Consider the following 23,343-nt stretch of genomic DNA (forward strand, 5'->3'; position numbering starts at 1 on the left):
AGGCCGTCTTCCAGAACAGCTTCTCGGCGCTTCCCGCCACACCCCGCCCATCCCTCCTACCGGCACTTCCGGTTCCGGCGTGGTCCGGAAGTGGGCGGGCAGCTGCGGCTGCGCGCGGAGGAGGTGGAGGAGGTGCCGGGTCGCCGCTTCCCGCCCCCGAGCCGGAGCCGGTTCCGAGCGGAGTGGAGTGGAGGTCTGCCCCGGAGAGGAGCTGGCTGAGCGGGCGCCGAGCCCCCGCCATGGCCCGGAACACATTGTCCTCGCGCTTCCGTCGAGTGGACATCGATGAATTTGATGAGAACAAATTCGTGGACGAGCAGGAGGAGGCGGCGGCGGCGGCGGCCGAGCCAGGCCCGGACCCTAGCGAAGTGGACGGGCTCCTGCGGCAATATCCTTCCCCAGCGCGGCGGCCTGGGCTCCCCTTTGGCCTGGCCTTCCCACTCCCCTCATCCCCGGCTCCGGCCCTTCAGGCCGACCTCCCCAGTTCTCTCATCCGTGGTTCCCTCAGGTCAGTCTCTCAGCTCCCTACCGATCCAGCTCCCCTCGGACCAGGCATCCCCACTTCTCTCACCCGGCCTCTCTACTTCCCTTGTCCCCGGCCCGGACCCCTGGAGCCCCTGTATCCTGGTGGGCCGGCTTGCTCGGCGGCCCCAGCAGCATGCCGGACTGGCGTCTGGCTCGGCTGGCCCCTCCTCTGCGAGGCCTCTCCTCTTTCCTCCCCCTTGCCTCCTCATCCCTCTCAGGCTGGCCCTTCCTTGGGTGCCCTGTCACTCCATCTCTCCCAGGCAGGAAACAGGGCCATTCTCGGGCTTGATCGGCGGGAGGGGCCAAGGTGAGCTACCGCTGAGTAATTGAGAGGCCAGGGCGGCTCCCAGACACAGTCCTCTCGGGCTGGATTGCAGCACCACATGAAAATAGGTGGGTGGGTGGCTTCGGGGAAGAAAGGACCCACGTGGGAGCGAAGGCTGCAGCCTTAGCCTTAGTCCGGCCCTGAGGTCTGCGATTCCATCTCCCATCCCAGAATCGTTCTGAACGTTCCAGCTTGATGCCCCTCTTTCTCACCTCTTCGTACTTTCCTACAACCGTTGGGCTTTGGACCTCCATGGTCTTAGCCACTTTCAACAAGTGAGTCTTGGCTCCTTCCCCCCAATAGCCTTCTTGTTCAGAAAGCAGTGGAAAAAACTAGTAGTTTAGAGCTAAGAAAAACCAGGCAACGTAAAGTGAGATGTAAAAGTAGAGCCCCACGACTGGAAATGAGTCTTCTGTGGTCACAGAAAACAAGCATTTAGAAAACAAGATTAAAAATAGAGGTGGTTGTCACAGCCTGCTTGGTCGCTTAGCAGTTTGAGCACAGGAAACTGACTTATTCTCACAGGAAGGATTTTTCTTTATTCAAATAGTGTTACAGGAAGTGCCCACCCCTCCCCCGCACTTGCCAGGGCAAGGTTGGAGGCTCAGGCTGTACTGTATATAAATCAGGTTCTGGGTGTTTAATCATTTGACTCAGCTTGGCAAGTCGAACCCATTTGACTGCCTTTGGGAGGAGTCCTGCAGTGTTCCTCCAGTGGGCCTTGAAACAAAAACCTTCAGACATTTTTTGTTTGAACAAATGTGTTTTCAAAGATGGGGATTCAAACTTGGATTTCCTGCCCCATCAGGATCACCTTTCTTACCCCATTGGTGAAATGGAGTTATGAGAAGGTACCCATGAGGGAACCTTGATTCTGCAGTCTGGTGCAGAACCTGGCCTGTGGGCAGGCATTGCCGAAAGGGCTCCAGAGTCAGGCCTGTGGCTCAGACCATCCACAGAAGGGGAGAACAAGGCCTGTTTATCTGCTGTCTTCGTCCTGGTGCTGTAGGGACTTATCAAAGGTCATGTCTTGGTTATGCTTCTGATGTGATAGGTTCCTTGAGGCTGCTTGGAGGCAGGGGATGGTAGTTTCTTCACTAATGGCAGTGTCAGAAACCTGGTTACCACGGAGGATGTACTTCTTGGGATTGGGGAAAGGGAGGTTAGCAGATGAGAACGGAAATCCTGGCAAATGTAGGGCCAGGAAGGGAGGAGGAAGGAACTAGTATTTGCTGAGTCCTTACCGTGTGCCAGGTATTGGATTTACATTAGATTAATAAACTATAGAACAGGTTTCTAGGAGTCTTAGGACAGAGCAAGGGGAGTCTTAGGACAGAGCAAGGGGAGTAGGGATAGGCGTTGATGGGGGACGGGGGTGTGAGGAGTAAGCCTGTCCTAGTGCGTAGAGGGAGGCCTGTGGTGATGGGAGATCACACAGATGAAATGGAGCATGGGCTGCACATCCGCACACACCCAGCTCAGTCATGCTCTGGCTCTGTGACTTTGAGCAGATCTCATTCGCTCTGTGACCCTCGGCATCTACCTCTGTGAAAGGGAGGAGAACCAAGCTTGGCTTACAGGTTCAACAGCGGCATCACCGGACAACATGCCAGAAGGCTTCAGCACAGGGCTGGACACACAGCAAGTGTCCTGGATGTGCACCTAGGGTCTGTGCGTGGCGTGGCAGCCAGAGGTTGTAGAAAGAGCTTGGCTTTGGAATCAGGCATACTTGGGTTTGAAGGCCACCTGGACAGCGTAGCTTTGTGACCCTGGGCAGGTCATTTTCCTTCTTTGAGCCTCAGATTCATTGCCTTTAAAATCAGAATAATCACTCTTGTCACAAAGAACTGTTAGCAGGGATGAGATTACATGTGAAAACACCTGGGCACAGTCTCTGAGCCCTTGTAGGGATTTTTAAGCGCTAGATCCTTTTCTTGCTTGCTGAGGTACCTTTTGTCCCTTGGAGCGGGAATCTGGCAAGAGCAGTGGTTTTGAGTGATTTTGCCCTCTCCTCCCCCTAAAGAAATTTGTCTATTTTTGGACATATTTTGATCGTTACAACTTGGGGGGTGCTACTGGGATCCGGTGCAGAGAGGCCAGGGATGCTGGTAAATTGTATGATGCACGGGGTAGACCCTACATTAGTCATCTGGTCTAAAATGTCAGCAGTGCTGTGGTTGAGAAACCCTGATCTACAGGTGACTAGGCGCTGAGTCCGGAGGCCGGCTTGATAAATGGTAGGCCCCTCCTCGCTCCCCAGACCCCTCAGCCGCTGGTGGCCCTGCCTGTCAACACCTGCAGTGAATGCTTGGTAGACAGGCACTACAGCGAGATTAACTCTAGAGCAGTGACTCTTTTTGCCCCCTGGACTGGTTATCCTACCCTTATCCATTCATCTTCTGAAATATTTTGTTTCCCAGCCATGCTGGTTAGTGAAGAGTGCCAGCCCACGTTTCCTCTTAAGGCTCTGGGACTCTGCTCATTGCTCTGGGATGCCAAATTAGAAAAGAGTTCTGAGGTAGAAGTTATAAGTGGCTGGTATCAGGCTGGCCCTCACCTGGCTGGGAAAAAGGAATTCCAAAGCTGACAGATATGGGGGGTGTGGGAGAGTGGGCTGCCTCAAATTGGAAGGTAGGTCAGAGCCCAGCAGGGTGCTAGGGAGCCCGCAGGGGTGGCTCCCTGGCTGTATGGGCCCGGCTCAGTCAAGATGGAGGCCTCACTAGGGAAGACCAGGGACTCAGCTTTGCTAGGGAGGCTGTCTGTTCACACGTGGGTATCGCTGCAGGAAGAGGAGGAGAGACCCCGATTGGGTAGAAGCCATTTCTTGTTCTATTTTTGAAGCCTTTTGGCTGAAGCCAGTGTTTCAGATGAGGAAATGAAAGTCAGCTGATGTAATTCAGTTTAAAATAGGTGTCACCTTTGGGGACCTAACCCAGATTGTAATTTTCTTTTGTGTGCTGGGTATTCTAAGCTCAGCAAAGCATGTGTCAGGACTCCAACTAAGGTTTGGGAAATGTGTGTGTAGGGGGGGATTGGTTCGTTTTGTTGGCAGAAGGCTCTTCTAGGTTATTAAATACCCCTCAGTTGGGACCCCACTGGCCTGGATAGGTCTTGGAAGATAAAAGTTTTAGCACATCTTAATTTCTTCAGTAGTTTACCTGAGACAAACATTGGATTAAGAGTTAGGAGACTTCCGTTTGTGCCTTCATTCTTCCCTTTTAAGAAGAGAGGATGAGAATGGTAACTTCACACGGTGATCACGAGGGTCTAGTAGGGCACTTATGGTGGCTGGTGCCGAGCAGGTGCAATCCAGCTCAGTCAGATTTTGTGCAAATTTCCCCAAGGGGGCAGTTGCTTTGCTGCTACCTTCCAGAGAGTGCATGCTTGTGTGTGTGTCCACACTGGCTTTGAAGGGGAAGGTTTAGGGGTGGCAGGAGGGCTTGCAGGGTTGGTAGAAATACCCCTTCCGCCCTCCGTGTGGCTCAGGAGAGCTGCAGGTGACCCTCTAATCAAGCTGTGCCTGCTTGGAAGCTGCAGGGGGAGGTGGGTGGATGTGGATAAGATGCCATTTGACTCTCAAGTTCTTTTTGACATGAGTTCATTAATAAAAGCATGGACATGCTAGAGCATAGCCATCCTTAACTGGAGATGCACAGGGGACATGCTTCGGGCATTTCACGCAGCCTTACGGAACTCCCCCGTCAACACCAAGAATCAAGCTGTGAAGGTAAACTGGGTCGAGCTGCAGCTCTTGTTGGGTGGTGTTGGGACCAGGGCTGTGGTTGTCCAGTGTGAACTCGCTGGGGCTCTGGACAGCATCTGTTTCATCACTGCACCAGCGAGTATCTGCTAGGAGAGTGCATTGGCACTGGGCAGTGTTTCCACGAAAGCCTCCTGGTGCTCCTGTACCAGAGCTGTCAGTGTTTCCCCAAAGAAACGTTCACTTCCGAACCAGGCCCTCATGGGGTGAGAAGTCAGCCCAGCCCTTCCTGATGAACAAAACTATAAATTAGCTTGCCATGTGGGACGTAGCAGTGCTTTTATAAGCTATTGAATAGGCTTTATTTGCAAAAGGGTTTTTATGATCTCCTGCCTCTTAAAAACTAGGCAGACGATATAGCTGTGCAGACTGCAGAACTTAGGCCATCTAAAATCTCATTGCTGAGACTATCTAAAATTTGGTTCAGAGAAAGGGGTCTCCTTTTTTTGTCTTTTTAGGGTTGCACCTGTGGCATATGGAACTTTCCAGGCTAGGGTTCGAATTGGAGCTATAGCTGCCGGCCTACACCATAGCTCACAGCAACACTGAATCCTTAACCCACTGAGCAAGGCCACATCCTCATGGATACTAGTTGGGTTCATTACTGCTGAGCCACAATGGGAACTCCCAGGGGTCTCTCTGAAGCTGGAATTCCACCATCTTGTGATGGCCTCTTTAAAAAAAAAAAGCTTTTAAGATATTTATTTATTTACTTACTTACTTTTCATCTTTTTCGGGCCGCACCCACAGCATATGGAGTCTGCCATCCCAGGCTATGGGTCAAATCGGAGCTGTAGCTGCTGGCCTAAACCATAGCCACAGCAACATGGATCCGAGTGGCATCTGCAACCTACACCACAGCACACAGCAACGCTGGATCCTTAACCCACTGAGCAAGGCCAGGGATCAAAACTACATCCTCATGGATACTAGTCAGATTCATTTCCTCTGAGCCAGGACGGGAACTCCCTGTGATGGCATCTTGATGTAACCAATTGCTGCACCTCTCAAACCTGGAGCAGAATGGCCCCTTTGTTACCCTGGGGTGAACGAGAGGGAAGCTGCAGCCAAGTAAATGTGTTTTTGTTTGTTTTTTTATTTTTATTTTATTTTATTTTTTTGTCTTTTTGCTATTTCTTTGGGCCGCTCCCGCGGCATATGGAGGTTCCCAGGCTAGGGGTCGAATCGGAGCTGTAGCCCCTGGCCTACGCCAGAGTCATAGCAACGCGGGATCCGAGCCGCGTCTGCAACCTACACCACAGCTCACGGCAACACTGGATCCTTAACCCACTGAGCAAGGGCAGGGACCGAACCTGCAACCTCATGGTTCCTAGTCGGATTTGTTAACCACTGCGCCACGACGGGAACTCCTGTTTGTTTTTTAAATCTAGATCTCCACAGTTATGATCTTAAAGTGCTTAAGGCCTTGCTGGTGCCATCAAAAATAATGATGCTTGGGAGTTCCCACGTGGGGCTATGGGTTAAGATTCCAAAATTGTCACTGCTGTGGCTTGTTGGGTTGCTGCTGTGGCATGGGTTCGATCCCTGGTCTGGGAACTCTTGTGTGTTGTGGGTGCAGCTAAAAAAAAGTGGTGATGCCTCCCCCAGTAAACCACTTATGTCCCCGTCAAGTAAGTGGAATAAATTATTGGCTTTGAATACTTTGGGATACTTGGAAATTTAAATGAATAAAAGAATTTCAGCCTAGTTATTTTTTTAACCATTCCAGATGAGTTAGAAATTGGGCAGTGTTTCTAATGAGTTCTGACTACTTGGTTTGGTGTTGCTGAGCCTGCATTGCGGGACGTGGCTATGCCTGGGCCATGGCTCTGAGCCTCCCTCCCCGCTCTCTTTCCTCTGTAGGAACGGGCCCAGGGTGTGGTGCTGAAAGTGCTTACAAATTTTAAGAGCAGCGAAATTGAGCAGGCTGTGCAGTCACTGGACAGAAATGGCATCGACTTGCTAATGAAGTACATTTATAAAGGGTTTGAGAAGCCCACAGAAAACAGCAGTGCAGTGTTACTCCAGTGGCATGAAAAGGTATGTGAACCCATGGCCTGCTCAGGCAGCCCACCGACTCATCCCAACCCCGGGGTTCACATCAGCAGACCAGGTTATCCAAAACAAACGTAGGAGAGTCTCAGAGGCATGTGAGAGGAAGGGGCCATGCCTCAAGCAACCTGGGACATCTGAGCACTTACCTCTCCCACGGAAGTATGTGGTAGGGGGTCTGCTGTCTCTGAGAGTCGCCATTGCCGTAGCAGCTGGTTTACGCCAGGCAGGCATGGGGTGGGTGACTCGGCGTGGTCAGGTAGCCAGGGAGTCCATGTGAGAGGCAGGCGGGCAGGCTTGCTGGTGGCTGGCGCTCTGTAATACTTCCTCTGGGTTGGTTGAAGTGGTAGTTGTGGGTCTTAGATGCAGGGCTGCGTCCTCTGGTTAGCTCTGAGGGCTTCCTGCTCTGGCCTCAGCCTCCCCAGGCCGGAGCGGGCAGTACCAGAAAGCTTGGCAGTCGCTCAGCAGGACCTTCATCCACCTGATGCAGGAAAAGCTGTGCCTGACCTTGGCTGGGGTCAGTACAAAAGCAAGGCCTTTCATCAAGCCTGTGTCCTGCCTGTGTGCCAATGTCCTCTGCCCAGTAGAGCTCCAGGAAGCCTGCCTGTCATTAAAGGGGACCCGGCTAGTACCAACTCAAATGCCTTCCTAAAAGGCTCTGTTGAATTTTAAGGGCGTGGCCCTCACTGAGGGGTCAGTCGCTTGGGCAGCCTCAGGGCTGGGCTGGGGTGTGGACTTCCGTCTTGCTGGTGGGTGTGTCCTGCCCGCTCTGGAAAGTGGGCTCCTAGGCTCAGTGGCTCAGGGTGACCATGGTGCTCAGGGGAACTGGGCAAGCCCTCTGCCCCTTTTAAAGTAAAGCAGCTTGGTGCTCAGCCTTGCTGACATTTCAGCTCTTAATGGGCTAGTGTCTGTCTAAGCACTTCGGGCTGCGCCTGTGGGCTGGTCACCATCAGCTTGTCAGAGGGAAACTGGAGGGCTCTGTATGTTGGTAACAATGTTCTCAGGCCCAGTTCTGCTGCCTCAACAGCTAGCAGCTCTTGGGGGCCCTTGGTTCCAGGACAGGGCTCTGTCCATAGGACGTGGGCCCCGCTGGCACCTCCTAACTGTCCTCGCCCAGGAATCCTTTTTCAGAGGGTCTGCTGCATGTTGGGAGTGCACGGTCCCATCTCCCCTGATAAGTTAGGCTCCCCTTGGCCAACCAGGTCTCATTTGACACCTTTCTTTTCCTGCCCCCACAGGCATTAGCAGTAGGAGGACTAGGCTCCATTATAAGAGTTCTTACAGCAAGAAAGACTGTTTAAAACAAAAACAAACAAACAAAAAAGACTCATGTTACCTTGAGAAGAATTTTGGATGCACAGGCTGGCGAAGAAGGGATTGACAATCGGCCATCTTCCTAGCAACTCCCAACTAAACAATTTCAGGACATGCATCCGCTGAAGTGTATTTTATTTTCAAGGTGGAGGGAGAAATCGTCTTACTGTTTCCTAAATCCTTTGCAGGATCTGATAGTCTATGCCTTTGTCCGCGAGTAATGCAGAACTGACATTGTGACTGTCTGCCAGAGTGGCTGGCCATCGTTGGTCAGGTGTACCTGTGTGCACTGCCTGTTAAAAACAGGGGAGGGATGATTTGGGCAGGTGCAGATCCAAGGGCTGCGGTAAAGGGAGAGCTTGGTTTTTTGAAGTGGAAAACCCCCGAGGGTTTGTACAGACAGCCCATCCTCCCAGAGAAGGCGGGCTCTCTTGGGTTCATTGTAAAGTGCCTGCTGCATCAATAAAGCTCTTGGCTTATTAGTATATACTCTGCGGTGTGTTTCGTGTATACTAAGAAAAAAAAAAAAAAAAAGAGTAATGAATGAGATGGTAGTGAATGCGAGGTTGCCTGTCCTGGGCACTGGATGTGGAGGGGCAGACGTGTGTCCCTGCTGACCACCCCCAGGGAGGGAGTATGGCAGTCCAGCCACCATAGTACCTCAGGCCTGAACTGCAGACATGTTTTGCTGCTACAGAGAGATGTTTTGCTGAATAACTATTCCTTTTACTCATTTGATCTGTATGTCGTTTTGGAGTTTAATAAAGGGTCAGACATTCAATAATTGACCTAAACTTTCAAAGTCTTCAGTTTGTGTGGCTGCACTTGGACTCTTGAGAGTTCAGGGCTCAGAAGGGCCCAGGCACCATGTCCTGACGCTGGGTTCGGCTGTTTGGCAGGAACACTGCGATGTTGAGTTTTTTTGGTTTATTTTGTCTCGTAGGGCCGAACCCGCAGCATATGGAAGTTCCCAGGCTATGGGGTTGAATCAGAGCTATAACTGCTGGCCTACTCCACAGCTACAAGCCATAGCAACGCGAGATCCGAGCCATGTCTGACCTGCACCACAACTCATGGCAACGCTGGATCCTTAACCTGCTGAGCAAGGCCGGGTATCAAAACCATGTACGCGTGGATTCTAGTCAGGTTCGCTACCACTGAGCCACATGAGAACTCTAAGGAATTTTCTTCAAAGGATTAAGAGCCAGAGACAAAGGATTAAGATTAAGTAGCAATCAGCCTACAGATATAATAGGAACATTTTGTTCCCTGTAACCACTAACAATAAGCCCCTCTGAAGAGCAGAGGTGCTTTTCTTTCCTTTTTAGCACATGTGACTACACTTTGCATTCAATTAAAGCTAAGGACCCCTTTCACATTTCTAAAGCTCAACCCCATCATGCGGGCCTTGGAGATGGATGTTGACCACAGTGACAATCCTCCCGGCTCCTCTGCAGAACCCCCTACCCTTCCTGGGAGGGAACACTAGGCTGCCGGCTTCATTAAACTAAATATAAAGTTTATTCAGCCAGATCCAGTCGGGGGAGGCTCTTTCTGAAAGACATGTTCCACAGCCCCTACAGCCCTTTAAGTTCTGAATCCGAGACACATTGTGCTAAATTTAACCAGTCAAAGAAACACTGAAACACCACAAACTGTATCAAGTAAAACCCACTGCATCTGGATGGAAGAGCTTTAATCAAAAAGTGTATTGCACCACAAGTGAATTCTCTACAGCAGTTTTAGATAATACAATCCCTATTTACAACATGGAGGCCAAGATCAAGATCCAATGCTCATATAAAGGGTGATGTATACTGTCTCTATCACAGAATGTTTTATACAAGTGAAAGTGCATGACATCACTGAGAGTATTTACTCCACTCTTCCTCTTAAAGCTGACAGAACTTCAACATGCAGGAGGAAAGCCTAATCAGAATGAACCCTCCCTGTGCAAGTACAGACCGAGGCGTGGACCCCATGACCACGCATAAAACCGCCGTGTACGTGGGTGGGGGTGAGACCAGCTGCAGAGGCCACAGAGGAGCCGAGTGGGGCTCCTGTGGCTATACTCTTGTTGCCTCTGGCAAGCCCTGAACTACCCAAACTTTGGGAGTCTTTCCTGGAACAGCTACCTCTTACTCATCAAAGTTAACGGAACAGAAGGGACTCCTGTTTGGTGTCCCCACCAGATAAATGGAAAAAGCATCCTAGACAAGGATCAGACACCTGCAGGGGGAGCCACAGGAGGAGGTAGGTAATGGAGAGCGGGTCCCTCGGATGGCAGAGCCCCAGCTGGGACGAGGGTAATGCTGCCCTTGCGTGGTGCTTCTAGGTCCGTGGCACTGTTACAGGTTAACTGCAAATCCTTGTTTTTCTGTGAGAAATACTTTGTATCTTAACCCTAAACATAATTTTACATCATTGGATAACTGATAGTAAAGTTAGGAGCTCCAGTTATTAATGCAGTTTTTTATTTAACCAGTAGAACTTTCATCAGACTATTCCATCAATATATGATTTCCCTTTAGACTCAATATTGTGGCTTATCTAGGGCAAGCATGTTCCCTTTTCTTTAATGATAATGAACAGAGTTTTCATCAGTCACTTCAGAGCCATCTGCGTGCTCTCCAGTACTGCAGCTGGAGGCTGTCTGGACACCATACGTCACCATACGTAGTGTCCTCTTAAATTATGTGGGGGAAGGATGACTGGGAGGGATGGTGGCTCCACACACAAGGCAGACTGCCTCCTATGTTTTGGTCAAGGCCGGGGACGAGGGTAGGGACAGCTGCTGCTTCTCTGAATACAGTGGACTGTCCTTAGCAGTAGAAAACTTGTGATCAGCATCTGCTCAGTGTTACAACACAGAAATGAGAGCAAATAAGCAAACGAAACACCACCACTGCTTCAGAGGGAAACAGATGCCACAGATTGCTAGTGGCGTTACAAAGGGACGGGGTCCCAATTCCAGAAAGAATTTCCTCTCGATGCTCTCATTTTCCTTTAAGAACACCAGTCAGATGGATTTTATAATACAGAGGACGTGTTTATAATAGCTTGAGCTATAAAAAATAGTTTAAAATGGTTTACCAGCAACCTATCCAAGACACATTCATTAAAAAGGCAATTGAGTGTATTTGGTACTAAGGATCTTCTTACATATTTGCTAGTTTTCTTCAGTAAAATGAGATACGGTCATAAAGGTGCATATTCATTAATTCACATGGCCCCAGAATACCTTAGAGATGGACACATCTAAAGTTCTAGGTGGTTTGAGAAACAAGGTGGAATAACGTTTCCCAGAGAGAAAGGATTAAAAAACCTCTTAAACTCATCCGAACCCAAACATCCTAACAGGGAAGGGGAGTTTTTAAAAGCCAGCCCCACCACGTTGGCGCTTCGTGGCAGAAGCAGGTGGGTTTGGCCTGCTGGGCATTGTTTGGAAGGGCTGTCTTTGTCCAGCATTGCCACTACCCAATGCAGCAGCCGCCTTCCCTCTGACATGCTGATGGCTTCAGCTTTAAGTGCTAACATTGAAAGAGGACTCAGGTGCAGATGGGTGCTGGCCAGAGCTGGGGTTTTAGCAGCACTGCGGAGATGTGGGTAGTGTCAGGTCCCTCCCGTGTGGTGACCAGAATAACAGGATCAGCTACCTCCCGAAGTTCCTATCAGTCTGCAGGGAAGTGGGCCTTAAGTCTTGTAAACAATGTTTAGATGCTTGTACAAAATACTGCAGTTACAGTGATTAAAAACCCACCCAGACTGGTGTGTCAGTGTTCTTTTCACAGAAAAAGTGTCAGCCCTTGGAGCTCCATCCTTGGGTAGTTCCGCCTAGGACCACGGTATCCGGGGGCTGGAGATGGATGGCCGGATGCTGCCCTTGGGAGCTGGCTTGGACCCAAACCATGACATCTGTGTTTGAAACAGAAAAGACTCCTGAGATGGGAATCAGGACTAGGTAGAGAGGAAGCCGACAGAGCCCTCTCCTCATCCTTGGGCCGCCCCCCTCCTGCCCTCCGTGCAGCCTGACTCTGGCTGCCATCAGAGCTGTGACGATGATGGCTGTAACCAGTGTGCAGGACTAAATATGGGAGGGAAACAAGGGGAAAAAAACTGAGTTGACAAGAATGTGGGTAATTCTTCCTTAAACATTTTTCCGACTATAGCATTTATGCAGATACTTTCTGCATATTTTTCAAGTTTTTAAAAGTCTGGGTGCTGGCCAGACTTGGGGCTGCTGATGAAAGGATACCCAAGTGCCCTGGAAAACATAAGGCCTGGGGGTCAAGTGCAGTACAGACCTGTGGGCCCAAAGCATGTCCTCCGTAAATACTGCCCAAGTCAAGTTCATCATCCAAAAGCACCTTCCCAGCTAGCTAATGATGCCGCTGTGGGCCGGTCTCACTTGCCAGGGCTGGGATGACTGGCTACAGGTTTTGGAAGGCGGACAGCAGACCAGGAAACCCTACCTTATACTCCAGGGTTTCTTTGAGCATGTTCTCCTCCTCTTGTGAAAAGTTCAGCAACACTGACACAGCTTTTATAAGGTGAAAAGCCTGAAACAAAGTAAGTTTTGCTGCCATGGGCCTTGGTGGCAGTAAGGGGGCTGTCAGGGGGCTAAATGGCAGCATCTCCTGCTCCTCCTGTGCGCTCCAGGCTGGGTCAGCAAGGACCACGTACAGGGTGGAGGTGGGCATTCTGAGGTGATGGTTCTTTTTCTTCCCCGCCTTTTACTTCGGGGACTGGCGAGGTCACCAGGATGTCCACAGCAGCTACCCTGCTCTTCTGCAGGAGGCAGGACTTGGCGGCGGATTCAGTTCCCTGGACTCTGGCCTCCACATCCAACCCACGTCTCCTCCCAGGAGCCAGGTGCCTACTTGGTGCCCCCCTGCTTGCTGCTCCATCTGTAGGTCAGTCAGCTGGAGAAATGACTAAGTAGCCACACTGGTGCTCAGAGTGGAATGTGGGAGAGGGGGGAAGACGTGGACTTGGAGGGACGCCATGCAGGGCTCAGACAAATGGACTAGGCCTTGGGGCGAAACTCGGTACCCAAAGGGCAACTCAAAAGCCCTTTACCTCAGATTCGCGACAGGACATGAATTTTAAAACCACATGTTTGAGGTACTCGAAGTTGATCTCGCGGGCATCGGTCAGGTCAGCGTTATTCGTGACACAAGGGGCCATGTTTGGCATCTCGGGCCCGGGCTTCTCCCGCACGTCAAAAAGCTCGTTATCAGGTCTGATTTTCTGAAAAACCAATGGAAAGATGCTACATTGAACCCATTAAGGCAGGTCTGAAAGTCACACAGGAGACTGACTGGGCCTGGCTGTGATACCCCGCCGTTCCCCGCCGCTCCCTGCACAGAGAGGGCGAAAAGGGCCCCACCTGGGAAGTAAGCCCCAGCACCCAAAGAAGTCGGCTGGATGCTCGGAGGAGAGGTATCTGGGCAGTTCAGACATTTCCTTTGTCTGTGTCAGGATCTGTCTCCTGAGACACCGAGCACCCTGGCCAGGGCAGGTGCTGCTCTCCCATCTGGGCCTGGCCCCTGCCACTCACATGCAGCACATATGTCACCGCACTGAGCTCTCAGACAACACACAGGTTCAGAGAAAGTGGGCTCATGCCCAAGGTCATAGAGCCGCTTTCCAGAAGCAAGCACCTTCAAGCTGGCATGGGCACTGTCCCATAAGCCAACACCTGACTTCCCAGAGACCTCTTGCAATTGACCGGGGGAAAAGGAGCATCATCAGGCAGAGAGGGACCTCAGGAGGGCCACAGGGCTGGGAGGGCAGGGGCATGGGGAAGGAGGAGGGGGGACACTCACCAGTTCCTTCTGTAGAGTCTTTTTGAGTTCCAGCATCCTCTGCTGCATCTGCTTTATGGTCTGAGACAAAGCCCCGCCCCCACCAAAAGCCACTCATTAAAAGTATGTTTCACCATCTTTAAGGTACAAAGGACCACAGAACAGACAGACAAGCCCTTGGGTCGCCATACTCCTGCCTCGTCTCCTGAGAGGCTTGTGCTGCCACACCTGCTACTGTGAACACACAGTGCTCTCCAGGCCTCACAAGGGCCATGGGCCAGTGGCCTCCCCATGGGCTGGGTCTTCCTGACTGCTTCCAGTGCTCGCCTCTGTAAGCAGCACAGCTAGAAATACGTCTGTACAGTACATTCTGCCCTTCAGAATTAATTTATGTGCTACCATCCCCAAGTGGGATACCTGAGCTCCTGATATACCCTAATGATATGCCATGCTTATTTTGAACAGTATAAAAAGATCATGGTTTTTCTGCCAATGCACCAACACTGGGGGATTTGGGTTTGTTTTCTGCATTTTTTTTTTTTTTTTTTTTTTTTTTGCTGCAGCTGAGGCATGCAGAAGTTGCTGGCCAGGCCAGGGACTGAACCTGTACCACATCAGTAACCAGAGCACAGCAGAGACAATGTTAGATCCTTAACCCAATGAACCACCAGGGAACTCCAACACTGGGTTTTGTATCTTTTTTTTTTTTTTTTTTTCTTTTCTTCATCTGCACCCGCAGCATATGGAAGTCCCCAGGCCAGGGATCAAATCCAAGATGCAGCTGTGACATACGCCACAGCTGAGGCAAGCTGGATCTTTAACCCACTGTGCCAGGCCAGGGATTGAACTGGGGCCTCCACAGAGACAAGCCAGGTATTAACCCACTGTGTCACAGTGGGAACTCCTGGGGTTTGTATCTTTTATTTATTTTATTTTTAGTGAGTTTAATTAGCATTATGGGATTCAAATATAATTTATCACACATTTCATTAACCACCAGAAAGGCTGAACTGTGTTTTCCCAAGAAAAAATTTAAATGTATAATCAACAATACAGGAAAAAAATTTTAAATAAAAATTTCTCCAAAATCTCACAATGATAACATATGAGAATGAGATTTTCCTGTGGACTTTTAGTCAATGTCAGCATTCTTGCATTGAGTACTAGAATTTTGAATAGTTTTTTTTTTTTTTTTTTAGGGCTGCACCCGTGGCATATAAAGGTTCCCAGGCTAGGGGTCGAATCCAACAAGGGATCTGAGCCGCGTCTGAAACCTACATCACAGCTCACGGCAATGCCGGATCCTTAACCCACTGAGCGAGGCCAGGGATTGAACCTGCATCCTCATGGATACTAGTCAAATTTGTTTCTGCTGAGCCATGACAGGAACTCCTTGAATAGTATTTTTAATTTATCAGAATTTCCACAGCTTTATACAGTTTTCCTAATTATAACTTCTAATGTCACAGCAACTCTAGGGGATGCTCCATGTCTTATTGTGTAGCTGAGTTTCCATTTTTAAACAAAACTGTAATAAGATTCATATTCCCAAGAGCAGTATATCCATGGTCTCTCTAGAGGAATGATATGACTGGGTCAGAGGACCGTGAAAGCGCCTGGCTCCTGTCAAGCACATTACACTGCCTCAATGCCCCATTTACAAAATGATAATATTTTGTTTCAATTCGTATTCTTTGGTTGACCATAGGCTGGGCATTCTCCCAAAAGAATATTTGCTATTTTATTTTATGTTACCTGATTTTCTAGGTTTTTGACTCATTCATTAATTTATTCAACAAATACTGAATCTCTTCTATATGCCAGACACTGGCCTGGAGGCTAAGGAAACAACAGGAAAAAAAAAAGAAAGAAAAAATGTCTGCCTTCAGGAGGGAAAAGTGTCAATAAGCAAATACACAGTATATCAGAGAGCACTACGAGGCATGGAGAAAAAGAGCCGGTGAGGGGATAGGGAGTTCTGGTCGTGAGGGCTGGTGGGGTAGCAGGGGAGGACTCGCTGACAAAATGACACCATAGCGGAAGTGAGGGTAATGGGAGAAGGAGCTTCCAGACAGAAGGCGTAGCAAGTGCAAAGGCCCTGAGGCAGAGGGTGCTTGATACTCACAGAAAGACAAGGCCACCATGGCTGAGAGGGAACCCTGGGGAGAGGAGAGGGTGTGGCAGAAAGGGAAGTGAGGGGCTAGACCACCCAGGCTCTGCGGGCCCCTGCGAGGATTCTGGCTTTTATGGGGCTGGTAAGTCATCAGAGAGCTGACAGGCCCGCGACAGGGAAAGCCATTAGAAGCCCAACCCATCCTCTAGGGATGACAGAATAGCAACCTGGACTCGGCTGGCAGCAGCGGCAGGGCTGAGGAGCAGCTCATTCTGGGCATAGTTTGAAGGGAGAGCCAAAAGGATTCCCTAATGATTTGGGTTGCTGTGAAAGAAACGAGGGGCCAGGGATGATCCCAAGGTTTGTGCCATTTGCTGAGAAAGGAAAGATGGCAGCAGATGCCATAGGGCCCCTGTGCTCAACCTGAAGTCCGGTTTTGGATGTTTTTAAGTTTCAGGTGCCTCGCAGACACTGACAGAGAGAAACAAGGTAGATACAGGAGTCCAGAGTTCACAGGAGCCACCTGGACTTGCTGTTTGGATGTGAAGCCAGCAGCACACAGGATGGGTGAGATCGCCAGGATGGGAGTGCGATCTGGAGGAGCTGTCAAAGGGCTGCACCCAGAGGCACACAGTGGGCACTTTTCTATATTTTCTAAGAGATTTTCTAAGAGAGATTAAGTGTTTGGGGGGCAGCAATACGGGGAGGGTGGGAGCGGGAGAAAGAGAATGAAGGCATTTTCCCTTTGTTTAAAGACCAGTCACACAATATGGGGGCGGAATTTCAGGCCAGAGCACTAACTGGCCAGCACGTTTAACTTCAAAGGACACTTTTTAAAAATCAGGCTCAGGAGTTCCCATCATGGCGCAGCGGAAACGAATCCGACTAGGAACCATGAGGTTGTGCTTTCAATCCCTGGCCTTGCTCAGTGGGTTAAGGATCTGGTGTTCCCGTGAGCTATGGTGTAGGTGACAGACGAGGCTCGGATCTGGCGTTGCTGTGGCTGTGGCATAGGCTGGCAGCAACAGCTCTGATTAGACCCCTAGCCTGGGAACCTCTGTATGCCACGGGTGCGGCCCTAAAAAGGACAAAAAGACAATAAATAAATGAATACATAAATAAATTAAAAAATATATACATAAATAAAAAAATCAGGCTCAAATGAGAGCCAGCATTTACGGGTACAGAGGCCAGGTGGGCTGAGTGGGACCGTGACATTTATTAAGCCTCTATCAAATACCAGAAAATTACAGGAAGCTAACAAACAGTTTTTATTTCATACTCTCACCACCCTCCAAAAAAAGAAAAACCCAAACCACTTAAAGGCAAGTATCACTGCTCTCATTTCACAGCCGTAGAAAAAAGTGCTTAGGTAAGGTTACTGGTCATAGGACCCAGCTGGTGACGGCAGAGGGGGCTGGGGACACCAGGACTGCTACTGCTCCAGCTCTAATACTCTGGACACCACCTCGGGTGGGGGGCTGGGAAGAAGACTGGGGGAGCATGAAAGGCCGTGCAGGAGAAGAGGAGGCCCAGGAAGAAGCCCTTTCAATGAAAAAGGTAACAACACCTCCCCTGAGAGGTGCCCAGGGGTGTCAGCACAACTCTAAGCAGGGACTAGATGGCTTGAGGCACAAGGACAGGGAAAGAGACATAAACAGCTGAGGAGGAGAGAGCATCCTTACCTTGTTTTTCTCTAGAAGTTGCTGCTCCAAGTCCTGTTTTTCCTTCTGTAGCTGCCCTAGATCCATGGCCCCCATCTCACCATTTGGTATTCCCTCTGCAGCCGGAAGCTGGTACTCAGAGTCCTGCCCGGCCCTCAAGGTCACCTACAGGGTAGCAGCAACACAGGCGATGGTCAAGCTAAGCCACAGATCCCTGGAGAAAGGGATCGGACGAGTTCCAAAGGTGACGACTAACATGCTTCACCAGGCAACTAGCCAGGAGCCAGACTTAAACCACGGAGACCCCGTCCAGTGCCGGCCAGGGGACATTAACTTTCCATGCCATGAGTCTGCTTGGAAGGAAGGGCGCTAACCCCTGAACACTGACAGGTGTCGCCACATCAGATGGCCTCCTCGACACTCACGTCCCTCGTCAGTGAAGAGCCCCGCACTGAAGAGAGGAAGCTAACGTGCAGGGAGGTGGCTGCCAGGTGCCCCCATGTCTGCCCACTGCCTCCTCCCACCAGCAAAGTGCAGCAAGCGCCCTGTCGCCGTGTCCTGCTGCAGCACACTCGCTGCCACCTCACCCGGCCGCGGCTCAGGTGGGACTCACGTGAGGCTCACTGACTAAGAGTACCTGGCCCGGCTCCTGGCCCGGCAGCCTCAGCAGGTCCTCCCTCTCGGCGGCAGCCTCCGGCTCTGCGGCCCTCAGGCCCCGCAGGGCCTCCAGCTCGCTCTGCAGCTGGTGCGTCTGCAGCAGGGCAGCGTCGTGACCTAGGCCAGGCAGAGGGGAGGTGAGCGCCGGGGGCCTGTGACTCCACGATGCTTCGTGACTGGGCCACCTCCGGGCAGGGTACCGGGCAAGAACAGGTGAGAAGACTCAACCCGGGACAGGCTCCTCACCTTTCTTCAGTTGGAGAATCTCCTGCTCTTTCTGGAGAATCACTTCTGTTTTTTCCTGCAGACTCTGTTCCTTCTCACCTATGATGGCTGTCAGGTCAGCAGCCTTGGAGAGGAAAACCAACAAGAGACAAGGTTGGGGGCAGAAATCCCATCTTCCACTACCCGGGGTCCCTCCCTGAAGGCAACAGCCTAGAACAGGCCCCAAGCTAACCTCTGCTCCTATAAATAGGCACAAATCAATTCTCCTTGGGAGGGGCCCTGAATGGGGGCAAGAGTCCTCACTGTCTCTCTGGCCTGCAATGGACCTACCACAGACCTGGCCCTTTTGCCCAACCTGCCTACAAGCTGTCACAACCGTATGTTCCATGTCCTGAATGCCTGGGACATGCCCAGCACTGATATACATGACTTCATCATCATATTCTAGAAGGTGTGATTATCCTAGGGTCTTTTCAGAGGCAACTCAGACAGCTCTGTTAAGGACTTACCAAAGGCCTCGTGCCAGTTACTTCAATCTGGGGCTTGACGCTGAGTCTCTCTTCAAAGGAAGCCTTCTTTCATCCTTCCTTCTTTTTTTTTTTTTTTTTTTTTTAATTTATTTTTTTGCCACATGGCATGTGGAAGTTCCCGGGCCAGGGATCGAACCTGCACCACAGCAGCCACCTGAGCTGCTGCAGTGACAACACCAGATCTTTTTTTGGTTCTTCTTTTTACGGCCACACCTGTGGCATATGGAAATTCCTGGGCCAGGGGTCGAATCAGAGCTGCAGCTGAGGTCTACACCACAGGCACGGCAACAATGGATCCAAGCCACAACTGCAGCCTACACTACAGCTTGCAGCAATGTCAGGTCCTTAACCCACTGAGGGAGGCTAGGGATTGAACTTGCATCCTCATGGAGACTACAGCAGGTCCTTAACCCTCTGAATCACAAGAACTTCATCCTATCCTTCTCTCCTTCCTTCTGAGAGCTCAACCGTCTCTGGGACCTGCAGGCAGTGGTGGCCCACCTCAAAGAATTAGAGCCCCGTAGGTAACCAGGTATGGACTTTCCCTTGGTAATGTTGATAACATCACAACTGACCATCAAAGTTTTTAAAGGCTATCCTATGGGGTGGGGGCTTCTTTCTAACATTTTTCTTCCACCTTCCTGAGCCCTGTGTCCACGCCCTGCCCTGGACAGATGGGGAGGTAGGCTGGCCCTGCCTGGGACTGAGGTGAGGGCATCCCCCGGGGCCCACCTGTTGCTGGAACTCTTCCCTTTGTTTCCGCACCTCCTCCAGGGCTTGCGCCATGGCCACACTCACAATTTCTCTTTGGCTCCATTCTTCCTACAATCCAGAAAACAGGTAAGAGATAAGAGTCCAAAAACTCAGTGCACATTTTTTAGCTGCACACTTCACATGAAGCCCATGGAGGGAGTACTGTCTTGCAGGGCCAGACAAACATTCTTCCTGCCTCCCGAGGTTCCCAGGCTGCCGCCTTGCTGCACTGCCTCTGTATCCCCTGGAGGACTGACCTGGTGGACAACCCACCAACCTCTCTGGAAACGGCACCGAGGGTCGGTCATCGCATGAGCGCACCAGCCAGTATTCAGGCCAAAGGCTAGAGGATGAGCATTAAACAGCTGGTCTAATGAAATCCACACGGAACAGACTCAGGCCCATGTGAATGGAGTAGGAGAATGGACCAATCTGGTTACAGAAATGATAAGCGATTACTGAATTTCAATAGGGCAAATGTTCATCAAAATCATCCACATAATGGGGGAGAAAACAGGCTCTGAGAGGTCAGTAACCTGCCTGAGGTCCTAGAGCTAGTATGTGGCACGGCCGGGTTTTAAGGCAGTGTCTGCCTGAGCTCAGAGCCGAGTCTTTGGCTGCTACACTCTACTGCCCGGTATTTGCTACCACAAGCAGAGCTGCCCGCTGGCCTTCCTAAGAGCCCGGGGACTACTTCCTGACAAACCCATCAGTCCTCTTCCCTGAGACTGATGCTGGGCTTGCTGGTCAACCCCCAGGTAATACGACGTCTCAGGTGCCTGCATACGGGTCAGGGATGCCTGCTATTTCTGTCTACCCAGAATCACCCCTTTTGGGAGGATAAGAGCATCATCATTGCTCCTCCCCACTCCCACCCTTCAATTCCACATGGTTCTGATTAGGGCTGATCATGCCCTCATTTTGTGGCTACAAGGATAAGCATGTGATTCGGGCCTCGCCAATCACAGCACCTCATGCCCTTGATGAAGGCAATCTGTCCAAACAGTGGCTCTGTCACCCCAGATGAACCACTCAAATCCCTTTTTATTTTATTTATTATTATTTTTGTCTTTTTGCCTTTTATAGGGCCACTTCCACGGCATATGGAGGTTCCAGGCTAGGGGTCGAATCGGAGCTGTGGTCGCCAGCCTACGCCAGGGCCACAGCAACATGGGATCCAAGCTGTCTGCGGCCTACACCACAGCTCACGGCAACGCCAGATCCTTAACCCACTGAGCGAGGCCAGGGACTGAACCCACACCCTCATGGTTCCTAGTAGGATTCGTTAACCCCTGAGCCATGACAGGAACCACTCAAATCCCTTTTTATATCAAAAACCTACTTTGTATACAGAGAGATGTCCTCTCTCCCCTGGGGTTACTCAGTTGGGATGGCACCAGGTCACAGCTGCTGTGGCCATGCCCTCCCAACCTGCAGGATGCAGGCTACATCATGGACAAAAGCAAGGACAAGAGCTGGCTGACTGACAGGGCAAGAAACAGCATGATGCAGGCTGAGAGGAGACCCAAGGCCCCAGGTGCTAGTTGGACAAGTCTTTCTGGTTCTGTGGGCTACTCAACTCCTCCTTTCCAACTTACGCAAGTGGGTTAATGGATGGAGACATTGCCCGGCCAGTGCCATGCTGGCTCCTGCTGAGGAGTTGTCAGAATTGACCTGCCATGAGTTCACCTCTAGTAGACAAGGAAAGTTGGTGCCTAAGCTTAAGAGGCTGACAGTAGGACCCTGAACCGCCCCAGACAATACCCTTTATCAGGGGAAGCTCTGCTGATACAGGAAAAGCAAGAGGCTAAGTGGAGCTATGAAAGCCCGGCCCTGCAAGCCCAGGTGGGACGGGTGAAAGGAATGCCAGGCCTCCACAGGAGCCTTTTCTGTGGAAGTTCAGAAGAGACGCTATGACTGCTGATGTCTTAAGAGGGAGGACAGGAGGCAAAAAAAAAAAAGAAAAAAAAAAATGGAGTTCCCGTCATGGCTCAGCGGAAATGAATCTGACTAGTATCCATGAGGACACAGATTCGATCCTTGGCCTTGCTCAGTGGGTTAAGGACCCGGCGTTGCTGTGAGCTGTGGTATAGCCCACAGACACGGCTTGCATCCTGCGTGCTGTGGCTGTGGCATAGGCCAGCAGCTGCAGCTCTGATTTGACTCCTAGCGTGGGAAACTCCATATGCTGGGGGTTTGGCCCTAAAAAGACCAAAAAAAAAAAAAAAAAAAAAAAAAAAAGAGGAGAGAAGGCCAACTGTGAGTGAGAAGACAGGAAAGCATGTCGGGGCAGGGAGCAGAGGTCCAAAATACCTCCATGCCAGGAACTGCTCTTGGTACTTTTCATCCATGGTCATGCTTGATCCTTAGTCCTCCTGAGGTCAAGGGTTATCACCTTCAGATTAAAACAGGGAAACTGGATTCCCTCAAGAATCAGCTAGTGAGGGGCTAGGGTGGCACCCAGAACTGAGTCTAGGTGGTTCTTAAGTCTGTGCTACTGCCGGAATCACACACGATGCAGGATTTGAGGCTGATACCACAGCTTAGGTTCCCTGTAGGAGCCAGAAGGACCTGGACCATTTCCCCAGAGAGCTGTTTTGAAAAATATGGAGATGAACAATACAAAAAAAAAAAAAATGTGTGCACCTAAAAATAGTGCTTCAAAATGCCTGAAGCAAAGACTGATAGAACTAAAAGGAGAGACAAATCCCTGATCATAGCTAAAGATTTAGCACACACCTCAGTAAATGATGGCACAAGAACAAAAAAAAAAAAGAGAGAGAGAAGAACCTACAGAAGAGTTGAACAAATACTACCAACCAACTTGATCTAATTAGCATTTATAGAATGCTCTCCCTGACAGCAGCAGAATATACACTGTTTTCAAGTGCACTGAAATATTTACCAAGATAGATCATAGGTTGTGTCATAAACCAAGTCTAAATAAATGTCAAAGAACTGAAATCATTCACAGTATTATCTGACCCTAATGGTATTAAACTAGAATTCCAAGGTATCAAGAAAATTCCCCCAAACATTTGAAAATTAACCACACTTCCAAACAGCCAATGTGTGCTGGTTCTTAAGTTACTGCCTCGGCCCACACCTACCCTTTCCTGCTCTGTTTTGTGATCCTGCACCTATGATCCCGTACCCTGCAATTCATACTTCTCATCCAGCTGGCTCCATATTTACATAATACTCATCTCTGCCTATAGGGGGCGCTCCAGGAAGACTGGAAGGCAGGAGGACAAGTAAAAGACCTGCTCCTTTCTATCAGCTTTCAGTTTCTATGAGCAGTGATGCTTGGCCCTGGCAGCAGCAACTCCTTTCTGAAGCAGCAGCTGCTCCACTTTGCAGTTTTTCTGACACTTGCAGCTAAATTCCTTCACTGCCCTATCCCCCAACACACACACACACACACACACACACACACACACACACACACACACACACACACACACACACACACACACACACACACACACACCCCCAGCTGTACAGAGGAGCATGGGGCTCCTCTTAATTCCTAAATTTAATAATTTCAACTTTTCCACTTTGTTCCCCTGGTCTTAGGATTGGAAGCTGTGTCCTGCAGTTGCTACCTCCATTTAACTG

The 23,343-nt window shown here is 50.3% G+C and overlaps 2 protein-coding genes across 12 annotated transcripts in view; one reads left to right on the plus strand and one right to left on the minus strand.

The window, feature by feature from the left end:
• The first annotated feature begins 239 nt into the window (after positions 1 to 239).
• Positions 240 to 7,963, plus strand: ARPC5L (actin related protein 2/3 complex subunit 5 like). Its single transcript, NM_001185134.1, is given in 4 exon segments — positions 240 to 388; positions 4,505 to 4,577; positions 6,474 to 6,650; positions 7,901 to 7,963. Coding segments are annotated over 4 exon segments (462 nt in total).
• A 1,694-nt stretch (positions 7,964 to 9,657) lies between these two features.
• GOLGA1 (golgin A1) overlaps positions 9,658 to 23,343 on the minus strand; it is a 50,795-nt gene continuing 37,109 nt past the window's right edge. For 6 of the 11 annotated variants that reach the window (XM_005654558.4, XM_084995942.1, XM_013986672.3 and 3 more), the window contains exons 16-23: positions 19,705 to 19,794; positions 18,464 to 18,566; positions 18,198 to 18,334; positions 17,582 to 17,725; positions 13,805 to 13,864; positions 13,056 to 13,226; positions 12,449 to 12,535; positions 9,658 to 11,891 (exon numbers count right to left, since the gene is read on the minus strand). In XM_005654558.4, the coding sequence (XP_005654615.3) occupies positions 11,811 to 11,891; positions 12,449 to 12,535; positions 13,056 to 13,226; positions 13,805 to 13,864; positions 17,582 to 17,725; positions 18,198 to 18,334; positions 18,464 to 18,566; positions 19,705 to 19,794 (873 nt within the window). In that variant the 3' untranslated portion in view covers positions 9,658 to 11,810. Of the gene's footprint in view, positions 11,892 to 12,448; positions 12,536 to 13,055; positions 13,227 to 13,804; positions 13,865 to 14,313; positions 15,015 to 16,985; positions 17,726 to 18,197; positions 18,335 to 18,463; positions 18,567 to 19,704; positions 19,795 to 23,343 lie in introns of those variants that run through there. The other 5 variants (XR_014827192.1, XR_014827201.1, XR_014827203.1 and 2 more) reach the window with 2 other exon arrangements.

Source organism: Sus scrofa, chromosome 1 (genome assembly GCF_054392235.1).
Source record: "Sus scrofa isolate SSC_HxYL_T2T_F1_AM1 chromosome 1, Sscrofa_HxYL_maternal_Yorkshire_Landrace_v2.0, whole genome shotgun sequence".
Classification (NCBI taxonomy): Eukaryota; Metazoa; Chordata; class Mammalia; order Artiodactyla; family Suidae; genus Sus; species Sus scrofa.